This window comes from Leptodactylus fuscus, chromosome 1, assembly GCF_031893055.1.
Source record: "Leptodactylus fuscus isolate aLepFus1 chromosome 1, aLepFus1.hap2, whole genome shotgun sequence".
Lineage (NCBI taxonomy): Eukaryota > Metazoa > Chordata > Amphibia > Anura > Leptodactylidae > Leptodactylus > Leptodactylus fuscus.
In genome coordinates this window covers 9,113,592-9,129,382 of record NC_134265.1, presented here as the reverse complement: position 1 = coordinate 9,129,382, position 15,791 = coordinate 9,113,592, and the positions used below count along the sequence as shown (strand labels likewise).

Here is a 15,791-nt window from a genome sequence, read left to right as displayed (position 1 = left end):
ATCCCTTCATCCAGGATCCAGGAACTGATTAAAAGCTACAGGAAGCGACTAGAGGCTGTTATCTTGGCAAAAGGAGGATCTACTAAATATTAATGTCACTTTTCTGTTGAGGTGCCCATACTTTTGCACCGGTCAAATTTTGGTGTAATGCATATTGCACATTTTCTGTTAATACAATAAACCTCATTTCAATCCTGAAATATTACTGTGTCCATCAGTTATTAGATATATCAAACTGAAATGGCTGCTGCAAACACCAAAATATTTAGAAGTAAAAATGATTAAGATTAATAGGGGTGCCCAAACTTTTTCATAGGACTGTATAGAGTTACAAAAAACTGATATATCCAGCTCACACTTCAGTGTCAATCATCTTGCTGTGGTGCACGGAACCAGGTGGACTTGTTCCTGTAGAAGTATTCACCGAAAAGCCAAGGATATCCCAGCACCGATCAGGCAACGAAGTATTAAAAATTAAACTTTATTCTTTGTCTTTAAAACAGCTTCATTTTCATAGAAAATTCACAAAATATGCAGTTATAGCACACATGGCTACGCGTTTCGGAACTAGTATTATTCCTTCTTCATGGCATAATGAACTGCTGACTCTACTTCCTTATAAACCCTCCTTGATTATACTCACCTGTGTTATTAACATTTTAAACCTTAAAAAACACCAAGAGGCTAGGACTGACATATTTGAATCTCTATTAAACAAAAAGATGTTTTGTTGTTCTCTAACATATTAAATTGCATTATAATATCAATATTTTTATATTTTACCTCAGCTCCTGCATCCTGTAGTTGCTATTCACATAATACTCCTTTCTCGGCTTGCTAAGGGCTAGTTCACACGGGGACATGGACGCTGATTTTGACAGCAGATTTTGCTGGAAACAATTGGAAACAATTTTTACACTTACATTTTAACTTTGTATAGAAAGATCTACAGTACTGACACCAAATAGGTTGCAGACTCAAAAAATTGTGTTTCTACAAACCTACCTACTGTCTTCATGACAAACTTTATTTGATGTATTGGTGTTCTGCTTATTGCGGTTTTAGTATATATATGCTAAGTCTGAACGTACGTTTAGACCTTTGGGGACTCTAGTGTTTAATTGCATTATCCAATATGCCTCTCTTGTCATTACTTTTTTCCTCCAGTTTCCCCCTCTAACTGGTTTGATCACATGTTCTATTGCATAGAAAACCAATCTTGATGTATTACCTCCATGTTTTATTAAAAAATGTTTTGACAGATTGGATGAGCTTTCTGTACTTTTTGTGCTATCGGAAACTTGTTCAGACATTCGTGTTTTTACACTACGTATGGAACAGCCCACATGGTTTAGATTACATTCAATACATTCTGCTAGATATACTATATGGTGGCTATTACAATTCATGAAGTCTTTTATATCATATGTATATATCTGATCTGCAGCAGAAAAAGATTTTGTCTCTTTTGCATATTGGCACCTGCTGCAACTTTTTAATCCACACTTGTGAAATCCTTTTGTGTCTAACCATGTTTCCGATATTTTTTTATTTACATACAGACTAGGTGATATCTTATCCCCAATTGTTCGTCCCCTTCTGGCAACTACCCTAACTCCTTCTTTCAAAATTCCTCGTGTTCTTACATCTTGCATCAACATGGGCAAATTTTTTAAAAATATCTCTTTAATTTTTTTATATTGTCTACTATAAGGTGTCGAAAACACCGCCAAAGATTTATTTTTGGCACATCTTATGTTTGTTTTATTTCTATCTTGTAATAATGTATTACGTGGCATTCCCGCCACCAGCTTTTCTGCTCTTTTTAACGACCATGTGGATTAAAAAGATGCAGCAGGTGCCAATATGCAAAAGAGACTAAATCTTTTTCTGCTGCAGATCAGATATATACATATGATAAAAAAAGAATTGCGTGTTTCTTTTCGTGTTTCTTTTGCGTGTTTCTTTGTGGGACAAGTTGTTTCAAGATCGTCTGTCAAGTTTTTCACTTCATTTTACTAAATTGTTGGATTCTAGAGATGAGCGAACAGTAAAATGTTCGAGATTCAATATTCGTTTCGAATAGCCGTTCAATATTGGACTATTTGAATGAATATCGAACCCCATTATAGTCTATGGGAGAAAATGCTTGGCTACAGGGGATCCCACCATTATACTCAGGAGAGTCACCAAGTCCACTATCACACCCCAGGAAATGATGCCAACACCCTGGAATGCAACTGGGACAGCAGGGGAAGCATGTCTGGGGGCATCAAGTACCTTTATTATGTCGGGATCCCCTGTCAGCTTGCAATATACCGGAGCTGACTTTTTCTCATAGGAATGTATTGACCAACATTGATTGGCCAGTGTACAGCATTCGGCCAATCAACGCTGGTTCTGCCTGAGGAGGCGGAGTCTAAAATCGGTCCACAGCAGTTTCCATTCTGGTCCTATTTTAGACTCCGCCTCCTCCGGCAGAACCAGCGTTGATTGGCCGAATGCTGTACACTGGCCAATCAACGCTGGTCAATGCATTCCTATGGCGAGATGAAGCAGTGCTAGCCGTGCCGTTATCGCGGCTACTCTGGACACCGGAGATGAAGCAGAGCTCAGCTACACCCAACCATTCTGCCAGCTACTCCTCCTGTCACACACATCTCTGGTGTAACAGAGCTCAGCACCCACTCAGCTCTGCTACATCTCTACACTTTGTTGTGCGCTGAGCTCTGCTACACACGAGATGTGTGTGACAGGAGGAGTAGCTAGAGGGATGGTTGGGAGTAGTGCAGAGCTGCTACACCAGAGATGTAGCAGAGCTGGCCGATATTAGCAGTCCAATGTAGCAGAGCTGAGTGTGTTAGTCTGCTGCATCAGACTGCTACATCTGCCAGCTCTCCTACATCGGGCCGTCCTACTCCGGAGTAGTTGAGCTGAGTGTGCAGTATCGGACAGTGTGCATTGTGCTCAGCTCAACTACTCCGGAGTAGTTGATCTGAGTGTGCAGTATCGGACATTACTACGTGGGAGATGAAGCACAGCTGGGATTTTAAAGACGATCCTATTCACTACACAGCATGTAGTCCAAAAATTGTTTCAATTTTTGGACCCCACACTGTGTAGTGATTAACCCACTTCCCCCCACCGGACGTCTCCCCGCCCAGTACCCGCCCATACTCTCCTAAGCCCTGCCTTCTCTATAATACTAGTCGAGGGAGAGGGGGGCAGGGCGCTCTGAAGACCGGACAGAGGACTGGACCAAGAAGAACAGGGAGCTGCAGGTAAGCGGACACCGGTGGGGGGAAGGGGGTTAATCACTACACAGCGTGGGGTCCAAAAATTGAAACAATTTTTGGACTACATGCTGTGTAGTGAATAGGATCATCTTTAAAATCCCAGCTGAGTGTGCAGTATCGTCTGCAGAGTGTAGTTGAGCTGAGTGTGCAGTATCGGACAGTGTGCAGTGTGCACATTGTCCGATACTGCACACTCAGCTCAACTACACTCTGCAAACGATACTGCACACTCAGCTCAACTACTCCGGAGTAGTTGAGCTGAGCGCACTTCCTGATGTAACAGAGCTGGCAGATGCAGCCAAGCAGAGTGCATGCCTAGCTCTGCTTCATCTCCGATGTACAGTACTGTGTCAGTACTGCTACATCTGAGATTGGACCACAATGGAAACCGCTGTAGACAGATCTTAGACTACTCCAGTAGAACCATCGTTGATTGACCGAATACTGTACACTGGACAATCAACGCTGGACAATGCATTCCTATGGGGAAAAAGTCAGCTCGCGCATATCTCAAGCGGACACGGATCCCGACCAGATAGAGCCCCAAAGAGCTGGGTGAGTAACATTCCCCCCTAAATAAGTAATCCCTAGCTAACCCTGCCTGTTGATCTGTCCCTGTCTCACAGTCACATAGTTCACAGTTAGAGATGAGCGAACAGTGTTCTATCGAACACATGTTCGATCGGATATCACGCTGTTCGCCATGTTCGAATCGAATCGAACACCGCGTGGTAAAGTGAAAACTTGATTCCCCTCCCACCTACCCTGGCGCTCCCACCTTCCCTTTTTGCTCCAATAACAGCGCAGGGGAGGTGGGACCGGAACTACGACAACGAAGGCAGTGAAAAAAATACTAAAAACCCATTGGCTGCCAAAAACATGTGACCTCTGATTTAGAAGAACAGCACCGCCCAGCTTCGCGTCATTCTGAACTTACACTTGGTCACAGACGGAGGTCTGCGGCCACAGAGTTAGGAATTAGATTCTGGTAGGCAGGGATAGGATAGGAAGTAGAAGAGAACCAACAGCTCTTTTAAGAGCTAAATTCTAGGGAGAAGCTTGTCAGGGTCTATCACAGGCTCAATCTGCGCAACCCAGCTTTCCACAGTGTTGAGGATCCTGAATGGAATACACTGAAAGTGTATTCCCATATACCCCCGATCCACGTTCCAACAGTGTGCCCGCCCACCTCCACCCCAGAAACTAACATGAATACATTGTAATTCCCCTAACAATAGAATTGGGGCTACATATACCCTCAATTCTTGCTACTGCCATATAGTGCCAGGGTCTGACTGGGAATTGGCATATAGTGCCAGGGTCTGACTGGGAATTCAAAGAATATATTGGGGCTACATACAACCCTCAATTGTTGCTATAGGCATATAGTGCCATTTTTGTGAGTGTTAATTCCCCAAATACATTGGGGCCTGCATCCCCCCCTTAATTTGTTGATATTCGCATAAACACCCAGGTTCTGAGTGTTAATCCCACCAAATAAATTGGGGCCTACATACACCCTCAATTTATTGGTATTGGCATATACACCCAGGTTCTGAGTGTGTTTAAGCAAGGAAAGCATATTAAAATGCGCAAGGCTCCTGGAAAGGGATGTGGACGAGGTCGGGGGAATGCTTTTGGGGAGCAAGTTAGCAGTGAAGCCACAGGGCGTCCTGTGCCTACTCCTGTGGGGCAGCAAGCATTTCGCTGCTCCACAGTGCCAGGGTTGCTTGCCACATTAACTAAGCTGCAGGGTACAAACCTTAGTAGGCCCGAGAACCAGGAACAGGTCTTGCAATGGCTGTCGGATAACGCTTACAGCACATTGTCCAGCAGCCAGTCAGACTCTGCCTCCTCTCCTCCTCTTACCCAACAGTCTTGTCCTCCTTCCTCCCAAAATTCCCAATCTTCCCAGAACAATAACCCCAACTGTCCCAGCTCACCAGAGCTGTTCTCCGCTCCTTTCACTGTCCCTCAACCTGCCCCTCCATTTCGCGATTCCACGGAGCTAACAGACGAGTATCTGTGTCCAGATGCTCAAACACTGGAGCCTCCTCCATCTCCCGGTCGATTTGGTGGCGGATGACCAGCAACCTACCCTCATCGATGACGATGAGACACAGTTGCCGTCAGGGCAGTCAGTTGACGTTGTGCAGGAGGAGGAGGTGAGACAGGAGTTGGAAGAGGAGGTGGTGCGTGACGAGGACACTGACCCGACCTGGACAGGGGGGATGTCAAGCGGGGAAAGTAGTGTGGATGTTGAGGCAGGTGCAGCACCAAAAAGGGTAGCTAGAGGCAGAGGTCAGCAGCTTAGGCGAAGCCAGGCCACACCCGGAATCTCCCAAGATGTTCCAATTTGTACCCAGCCCCAAAAAACTCCCACCTCGAGGGCACATTTCTCGAAGGTGTGGAGTTTTTTCAAGGAATGTGCCGAGGACAGATGTAGTGTTATCTGCACAATTTGCCTCTCAAAATTGAGTAGGGGCTCTGAGAAGAGCAACCTGTCCACCACTTCAATGCAACGTCATTTGGAATCCAAGCACTGGAATCAGTGGCAGACTGCAACGGCAGGACAAATGTCGCCCGCCGATCACGCCACTGCCTCTGCTCACAGTGCTGGCGATGCAGTCCAGACGACAAGCCAGGGCACCGCATCATCTGGCTCCGCCACTTTGTTGACTTCTCCTTCATCCTCCCCTGTTCCTGTCTTACCTCCTTCTCCTGCACCATCAGGCGCTTCTTTACAACAACCCACCATCTCTCAGACATTTGAGCGCCGTCAGAAATATACTGCTAACCACCCACACGCGCAAGCCTTGAACGCCAACATCGCTAAACTGCTGGCCCAGGAGATGTTGGCGTTCCGACTTGTTGAAACTCCGGCCTTCCTGGACCTGATGGCAACTGCGGCACTTCGCTATGCCGTCCCTAGCCGTCACTACTTCTCCCGGTGTGCCGTCCCCGCCTTGCACCAGCACGTGTCACTCAACATCAGGCGGGCCCTTAGTTCCGCGCTTTGCACAAAGGTCCACTTGACCACCGACGCGTGGACAAGTGCATGCGGACAGGGACGCTACATTTCACTGACGGCACACTGGGTGAATGTAGTTGAGGCTGGGACTGCTTCCCAAACTGGCCCGGTGTACCTCGTCTCCCCGCCTAACATTCCTGGCAGGGACACAGGAAGAACACCCTCCTCCACCGCTGTTAGGTTGACCCCAGCTACGAGTTGGAAACATTGCAACACTGGCGTTGGTAGACGTCAACAGGCCGTGCTGAAGCTGATCAGCTTGGGGGACAGACAGCACACTGCCTCCGAGGTGAGGGATGCCCTCCTCGATGAGACGGCAATATGGTTTGAGCCGCTGCACCTGGGCCCAGGCATGGTCGTTTGTGATAATGGCCGGAACCTGGTAGCAGCTCTGGAGCTTGCCGGACTCCAACATGTTCCATGCCTGGCCCACGTCTTCAACCTAGTGGTGCAACGTTTCCTAAAGAGCTACCCAAATGTTCCAGAGCTACTGGTGAAAGTGCGGCGCATGTGCGCTCACTTTCGCAAGTCGACAGTAGCCACTGCTAGCTTAAAATCTCTCCAGCAATGCCTGCATGTGCCACAACACCGGCTTTTGTGCGACGTCCCCACACACTGGAACTCAACTTATCAGATGTTGAGTAGAGTGGTTGAGCAGCAGAGACCTTTGATGGAATACCAGCTACAAAACCCTAGGGTGCCACAAAGTCAGCTGCCTCAGTTTCAGCCATGAGTGGCCATGGATGAGAGACCTTTGTGACATCCTATGGGTGTTTGAGGAGTCCACAAGGAGGGTGAGCTCTGAAGATGCGATGGTGAGCCTTACAATCCCACTCTTGTGTGTGCTGAGAGAATCCCTCATTGACATCAGGGATAACTCAGATCACACAGAGGAGTCAGGGATAGCATCCGATCCGTCACAGCTGGAGAGTAGGTCCACACATCTGTCCGCTTCATCGCGTTTAATGGAGGAAGAGGAGGAGGAGGAAGAAGAGTTGTCCGATGATGTGATGGTGATACAGGAGGCTTCCGGGCAACTTCGAATCGTCCCATTGTTGCAGCGCGGATGGGTAGAAAGGGAGGATGAGGAGGAAATGGAGATTGAACTTTCCGGTGGGGCCAGAGGAGTCATGCCAACTAACACTGTGGCAGACATGGCTGAGTTCATGTTGGGGTGCTTTACAACCGACAAGCGTATTGTCAAAATCATGGAGGACAACCAGTACTGGATCTTTGCTATCCTTGACCCCCGGTATAAAAACAACATCTCATCTTTTATTCCGGTAGAGGGGAGGGCCAATCGCATCAATGCTTGCCACAAGCAATTGGTGCAGAATATGATGGAGATGTTTCCAGCATGTGATGTTGGCGGCAGGGAGGGCAGTTCCTCCAGTAGGTGACCAAGTGCTCACCGGTCCACACAAACAAGGGGCACACTGTCTAAGGTCTGGGACACCTTGATGGCACCCCCTCGCCAAAGTGCCGCCACTGAGGGTCCTAGTGTCACCAGGCGTGAGAAGTATAGGCGCATGTTGCGGGACTACCTTTCCGACCACAGTCCTGTCCTCTCCGATCCCTCTGCGCCCTACACGTATTGGGTGTCGAAGTTGGACCTGTGGCTTGAACTTGCCCTATATGCCTTGGAGGTGCTGTCCTGTCCTGCTGCCAGCGTCCTATCTGAGAGGGTGTTCAGTGCAGCCGGTGGCATCATCACTAACAAGCGCACCCGTCTGTCAGCTGAGAGTGCCAACCGGCTCACTTTGATAAAAATGAACCACCAATGGATAGAGCCTTCATTTTCGTGCCCACCTATGTAAAGCACCCCAACATGAAACTCCATGTCTGTGCTCAACCTCTCCAATTCCTCCGCATCCTCATCCACCATAAGCGTTGCACAATTCTGCTCCTACTAGGCTCCCTCCACCCTGATTTCCCACAACTTTGCTGGTTAGAGGCTCCCTCCACCCTGATTTCCCTAAACTCTGCTGGTTGAGGCTCCTTCCACCCTGATTTCCCTAAACTCTGCTGGTTAGAGGCTTCCTCCACCCTGATTTCCTTAAACTCTGCTGGTTAGAGGCTCCCTCCACCCTGATTTCCCTTAACTCTGCTGGTTAGAGGCTCCCTCCACCCTGATTTCCCACAACTCTGCTGGTTATGGGCTCCCTCCACCATGAATTTCCCAAAACTCTGCTGGTTGGAGGCTCCCTCCACCATGAATTTCCCCAAACTGGGCTGGTTAGAGGCTCCGTCCATCATGAATTTCCCCAAACTGTGCTGGATAGAGGCTCCCTCCACCATGAATTTCCCCAAACTCTGCTGGTTGGAGGCTCCCTCCACCATGAATTTCCCCAAACTGGGCTGGTTAGAAGCTCCTTCCACATGAATTTCCCAAAACCTGGCTGGTTAGAGGCTCCTTCCACCATGAATTTCCCAAAACTGTGCTGGTTAGAGGCTCCTTCCACCATGAATTTCCCCAAACTGGGCTGGTTAGAGGCTCCCTCCACCATGAATTTCCCAAAACTCTGCTGGTTAGAGGCTCAATCCACCCTGATTTTCAAAAACAATGTTGGTGCCAACCTCAACTCACTACAAGGGCCAAATTCACTGCTGGTGACAGGCTCTCCTCACTCCAAGGGCCAAATACACGTTTCAAGGTGTTTTCCACTGTCTGAGAGGTGGTTTTGAGTGTGTAAAAAGTGTAGTTGTTAGGCTGTGATAGTGGGGTAATAGAGGGACTTGGGTGTGTTAGATGCCCCCAGACATGCTTCCTCTGCTGTCCCAGTGTCATTCCAGAGGTGTTGGCATCATTTCCTGTGGTGTCATAGTGGACTTGGTGACCCTCCAGAGACGGATTTGGGTTTCCCCCTTAACGAGTATATGTTCCCCATAGACTATAATGGGGTTCAAAACCCGTTCGAACACTCCAACAGTGAGCGGCTGTTCGAATCGGATTTCGAACCTCGAACATTTTAGTGTTCGCTCATCTCTATTCACAGTCCCAAATTAATTGAATGTTAAATCCACCATTCGTCTAAATTGGAGGTTATCTGATTTTGGCAGCCAATGGGTTTTTTAAATTTTTTTAACTGCCTCTGTTGTCATAGTTCCTGTCCCACCTCCCCTGCGCAGTTATTGGTGCAAAAAACGCGCCAGGGAAGGTGGGAGGGGATACGAATTTTTACTGCGTTTGCCTCGTGGTATTCGATTGGAATCGAACACCTCGAACGGCCTGATATTCAATCGAATATATATTTGATCAAACGGTGTTCACTCATCTCTATTGGGTTCATATTCACTAATGCTAGGTTCACACTTGTGTTCGGGTTTCTCTTTGCGTTTCTTTAATGTACTTTGTATCAGGTTACATAATATAATTTAGGATTCACTTCTGTGCAGCTACTCGGTGGGAGGGGGCGTAGGTACCATCAGAGATGTTTTACAGCACAATTGTTTGTACCCTCGTATTTCTTAGTGTCAGTGTATCTGCAATTTATCTTTTATAAAGTATTTTACATGAATAAAATTAATATATAAATACTTTATTCTGGGTTGTTGCCATATGTGCTTTGATTATCTCTATATGTTGTTTATGGGACTCCAATTGAGATATTGATTAGAGGAAGTTTATTTTATTGACTATCCTGACACTATAGCTCATGGTTTCTGAGACTACTACCAAAATTTCTACAATCTTAGTGGCCTCCTCTCAGATTTACAACTGCAACAGATACAAAACAGTATCAAAGTTTATGAGTGAATTTTTTTTTGATGTTTAACAAGTTCCGATTTAGAGATAAAACATTTCCCACATTCTGGACATGAATATGGCTTCTCCCCTGTGTGAATTTTTTGATGTTTAACAAGACTTGATTTCCTAGTAAAACATTTCCCACATTCTCGGCATGAATATGGCTTCTCCCCTGTGTGAATTTTTTGATGTTTAACAAGACTTGATTTCATAGTAAAACATTTCCCACATTCTAGGCATGAATATGGCTTCTCCCCTGTGTGAATTTTTTGATGTTGAACAAGACTTGATTTCATAGTAAAACATTTCCCACATTTTGAGCATGAATATGGCTCCTCCCCTGTGTGACTTCTCTGGTGTTCAACAAGTTGTGATTTAGAGAGAAAACTTCCCCCACATTGTGGACATGAAAAGTCTCTGGTGTGAGTTCTTTTATGTTCAACAAGACTTGATTTCTGAGTAAAACATTTTCCACATTCTGAGCATGAAAATGGCTTCACTCCTGTGTGAATTCTTTGATGCTTAACAAGATCTGATTTAGATCCAAAACATTTCCCACATTCTAGACATGAATACGGCTTCTCCCCTGTGTGAGTTCTTCGATGTCCAACAAGAGTTGATTTCATAGCGAAACATTTCCCACATTCTCTGCATGAATACGGCTTCTCCCCTGTGTGAATCCTTTGATGGTGTACAAGACTTGATTTCTGAGTAAAACATTGCCCACATTCTCTGCAAGAATGTGGCTTCTCCCCTGTGTGAGCTCTTTGATGTTTAACAAGTCTTGATTTCGTAGTAAAACATTTCCCACATTCTGGACATGAAAATGGCTTCTCCCCAGTGTGACTTCTTTGATGAGTAACAAGGTCTGATTTAGAGATATAACATTTCCCACATTCTAGGCATGAAAATGGCTTCTGTCCTGTGTGAATTTTCTGATGTCTAGCAAGATTTGCTTTCCTAGTTAAACATTTGCCACATTCTGGGCATGAATATGGCTTCTCTCCTGTGTGAATCTTTTGATGTTCGACAAGATGAAATTTCTGAGCAAAACATTTTCCACATTCCCGGCATGTATATGGCTTCTCTCCTGTGTTAATTCTCTGATTTATAACACCTCTTCTGCAGCTTTCATTTTGCTTAACAGACTGTGATGAATTAGAAGAGAGATCTTTCTCCTGAAGGGCTGAGGGTATATTGGGGATAATGACATGTTCTTCATATGGATGTTTTGTAATACCATGATCCTCTACTTTATAATCTGTAGATATCAGATGTCCCTCTGAGCTCCTGGTACAGTCATCTGACAAGAAGAAAACTGATGTTACTATTATTGAATAACATAACCTTATAAGTATATTCCCCACTGAGCTGCCGCTGCCTGAGACGCTTCAGACCGTGTGAAGAAGTGACGTCAGTGGCACAGGCAGCAAACGACGGCAGCGCGGCCTACTTCATTAGTATTCACTGTGCTGAGACGAAGGTCAGTGATAGTGAATAGTAATGAAGCGGGGCAGGAGACGCCACCACTGCTCTAGGTCACTGTAGAGCCCCTCGGGATGGCCCACTTAATAGTTTTAGTGCCGGCCTCTGACAACACAAAGTGGGTGCAACGTATTGGGCAGCAAAATGGCAGATTTCTTTAAAAATTTCAATTTTGTACAATAATTTTTGGGAAGTATTTATAGGCTTAAAATGAAAATACCCCTTAATACATTCCTTGATGGGTGTAGTTTCTAAAATGGGGTCACTTTTGAGGGTTTCCATTGTATAGATACTTTAGGGGCTCTGCAAATGCGATATGGCACCTGAGAATTATTCCAGCAACATCTGCCCTCCAAAACCCAAATAGTGCTATTCCCATTCTGAGTCCCCCCCATGTTCCCATACAGCAGATTATAACCACATATGGTGAATTGCCGTGTTTAGGAGAAAATGTTTAATAAACTGTGGGGGGCTTTTTCTCCCTTAACCCCTTGTGAGAATGAAAACTTTGGGGATAAACGGACATTCTATTCATTTTTAACCTAAACATCCTAAAGTTAGTAAAATCTGTGAAACGGCTATAGGGTCAAAATACTCACTATACCCCTTAAAGAATACCTGAACTGGGTCATTTAATGGGAGGTTCTATCATTATGCCACCTATTCCTGTCTGCAAACATAGCTTGGTACAGGAAAAAAAAAAAAAAATCACATACTCAAAATTTCCAAAATTTGCTTATAAATTTGATAAACTTGTAATGTGCACAGGAGTCAGAGGATTTTTGGAGTTGATGAAGAGGTTTGTGCACATGTCAGGAGGAATTTTGAGAAAACACTCCACAAGCAAAGTCTGGCATCCAGAAGCTACTAATACAGCTGATCTGTGTGGGTTTTCAGGTGTTAAACCCTCACAGATTACAGTCGTGGCCAAAAGTTTTGAGAATGAGACAAATCTTATACTGTCACATAATCTGCTGCCCTCTGGTTTTTATGTGTGTTTGTCAGATGTTTTTATCACATACAGAAATAGAATTGCAATCATATTCTGAGTAATAAAAGCTTATAGTGACAGTTAGAATGAGTTAATGCAGCAAGTCAATATTTGCAGTGTTGACCCTTCTTCTTCAGAACCTCTGCAATTCTCCCTGGCATGCTCTCAATCAACTTCTGGACCAAATCCTGACTGATAGCCGTCCATTCTTGCACAATCATTGCTTGCATTTTGTCAGAATTTGTAGGTTTTTGTTTGTCCACCCGTCTCTTGATGATTGACCACAAGTTCTCAATGGGATTAAGATCTGGGCAGTTTCCAGGCCATGGACCCAAAATCTCTATGTTTTGTTCCCTGAGCCATTTAGTTATCACCTTTGCTTTATGGCAAGGTGCTCCATTATGATGGAAAAGGCATTGTTGATGGCCAAACTGCTCTTGGACGGTTGGGAGAAGTTGATCTTAGAGGACATTCTGGTCCCATTCTTTATTCATGGCTGTGTTTTTAGGCAAGACTGTGAGAGAGCCGATTCCCTTGGCTGAGAAGCAACCCCACACATGAATGGTTTCAGGATGCTTTACAGTTGGCATGAGACAAGACTGGTGGTTGCGCTCACCTCGTCTTCTCCGAATAAGCTGTTTTCCAGATGTCCCAAACAATCGAAAAGGGGATTCATCAGAGAAAATGACTTTACCCCAGTCCTCAGCAGTCCACTCCCTGTACCTTTTGCAGAATATCAGTCTGTCCCTGATGTTTTTTTCTGGAGAGAAGTGGCTTCTTTGCTGCCCTCCTTGAGACCAGGCCTTGCTCCAAGAGTCTCTGCCTCACAGTGCGTGCAGATGCACTCACACCTGCCTGCTGCCATTCCTGAGCAAGCTCTGCACTGCTGGTAGCCCAATCCCGCAGCTGAAACACTTTTAAGAGACGGTCCTGGCGCTTGCTGGTCTTTCTTGGGCGCCCTGGAGCCTTTTTGCCAACAATGGAACCTCTCTCCTTGAAGTTCTTGATGATGCGAAAGATTGTTGACTGAGGTGCAATCTTTCTAGCTGCGATACTCTTCCCTGTTGGGCCATTTTTGTGCAGTGCAATGATGACTGCACGTGCTTCTTTAGAGATAACCATGGTTAACAGAAGAGAAACATGGATGCCAAGCACCAGCCTCCTTTTAAAGTGTCCAGTGGTGTCATTCTTACTTAATCATGACAGATTGATCTCCAGCCCTGTCCTCATCAACACCCACACCTGTGTTAATGGAGCAATCACTGAAACGATGTTAGCTGGTCCTTTAAGGCAGGGCTGCAATGATATTGAAATGTGTTTTGGGGGATAAAGTTCATTTTCTAGGCAAATATTGACTTTGCAAGTAATTGCTGTTAAGCTGATCACTCTTTATAACATTCTGGAGAATATGCAAATTGCCATTAGGAAAACTGAAGCAGTAGACTTTGTAAAAATTAATATTTGTATCATTCTCAAAACTTTTGGCCATGACTGTATATACTGACAGATTATATACTGATATATAATATACTGACAAACCGATGAACCGTCCTGGGGATTATTTATCAGTATAAAAAAAATGGCTGGAAAAACCCCTTTACGTGATCTGATGCTTGTTAGGATAGAAGTGTGTGTAATGCAAGACTAAGTCATGGAGGTCATCACCGTGTGGAGGTAGTGTGCGACCGGGGCCTACTATAGAGGTAATACTGGTCTATACATCATGTGTTTTGTTTGGTAATTATCTTTGGTAATAATTCTCACCAGTATAGTGGTACAGACATATTCACTTTTTTTTCCTTTTTCCTAATCTTTCAATGTCTGAATAGAATCAGTGACCCTTCTGTGCTTTATATAGTGGTGACTCCTCACCTGGGCGGGTCCCTGTAGGAATGTCCTCCTCACACTCCTCATCACCACTCACATAGGGCTCTTCCTTTATTCCCATAGATATAGCATTAATGTCGCTCAGATCTTTATCCTGATGGAAAATCTGTGAAACAAATAATGTAAAAGTCACCGGACAAATGGGGAAGTCACAGAGAATGTTCTAGATCAGGGGTCTCAAACTCGCGGCCCGCGGGCCGCATGCGGCCCCCCGAACAATTTTGTGCGGCCCGCACAAGCCTAGGGACGCCGGATCCAAGTTGAATCCGGACGTTTCACCATTTTGTCCACAGGCAGTTCTATATACTGCCGGAAAGCTGACAGTGCGCTGAGTTCAGCACACTGTCGGCTTTCCCGATGTGGGCCCAGTGTGAAGAGCTTACGGTCCGGTACCGTAGCTCTTCTATGGTCAGAAGAGCGTCTCTGACACTCAGTCAGAGACGTCCTTCTTCACAGCACAGCCAATCGCGCTGTGCTGTGAGAGCCGGGAGGAACGCCCCCTCCCTCCCTGATAATGCTCGTCTATGGACGAGTACTGCGAGCAGATGGAGGGGGCGTTCCTCCCGGCTCTCACAGCACAGCGCGATTGGCTGTGCTGTGAAGAAGGACGTCTCTGACTGAGCGTCAGAGACGCTCTTCTGACCATAGAAGAGCTACAGTACCGGACCGTAAGCTCTTCACACTGGGCCCACATCGGGAAAGCCGACAGTGTGCTGAACTCAGCGCACTGTCAGCTTTCCGGCAGTATATAGAACTGCCTGTGTGCAAAATGGTGGAAGGTCCTCTTTAAACATTGAGGTGGAATGAAGGGGCTCATGACACTGGGGGCAGACGAAGGGAGGGGGGAGAACGGCATGACACTGGGGCAGAAATGGAGGGACATGAATCTGGGGGCAGAGATGGGGGGGACATGAAGCTGGGGGCAGAAATGGAGGGACATGAATCTGGGGGCAGAGATGGGGGGACATGAATCTGGGGGCAGAGATGGGGGACATGAATCTGAGGGCAGAGATGGGGGGACATGAATCTGGGGGCAGAGATGGGGGACATGAATCTGAGGGCAGAGATGGGGGGACATGAATCTGGGGGCAGATGAAGGGTGTATATGTAACTGGGGGAAAGATGGAGGGGGGACATATAGTTTATGGGTGACTGTAGGAGGATTATACAGTGTGGGGGCACATGAAAAATGAATGGGCGGAGTCAACATAAAAGTGAGTGGAGCTAAATTTGCCGCGGTGCGGGCCGCCGACTGGCTGGCATCTTGCTCTGCGGCCCACATGCTGAGTTGAGTTTGAGACCCCTGTTCTAGATCATTAATCCGCATGAAGATGAAAGATGTCCTGACAGTAG

General features: G+C 46.0%; 3 protein-coding genes across 3 annotated transcripts in view; 1 reads left to right on the top strand and 2 right to left on the bottom strand.

Annotated features, from left to right (window-relative positions):
* LOC142191151 (uncharacterized) overlaps nt 1-15,791 on the top strand; it is a 1,229,165-nt gene that overhangs the window by 638,164 nt on the left and 575,210 nt on the right. The window lies entirely within an intron of this gene.
* The window catches only part of LOC142189845 (uncharacterized), a 236,989-nt gene that overhangs the window by 123,595 nt on the left and 97,603 nt on the right, over nt 1-15,791 (bottom strand). The window lies entirely within an intron of this gene.
* On the bottom strand, nt 9,773-15,701 carry LOC142210534 (uncharacterized). The gene is made up of 2 exons (XM_075279756.1): nt 15,692-15,701; nt 9,773-11,378 (listed from the first exon to the last, which is right to left on the bottom strand). The coding sequence occupies exons 1-2, from the start codon at nt 15,699-15,701 to the stop codon at nt 10,075-10,077; spliced, it is 1,314 nt and encodes a 437-aa protein (XP_075135857.1). The 3' UTR covers nt 9,773-10,074.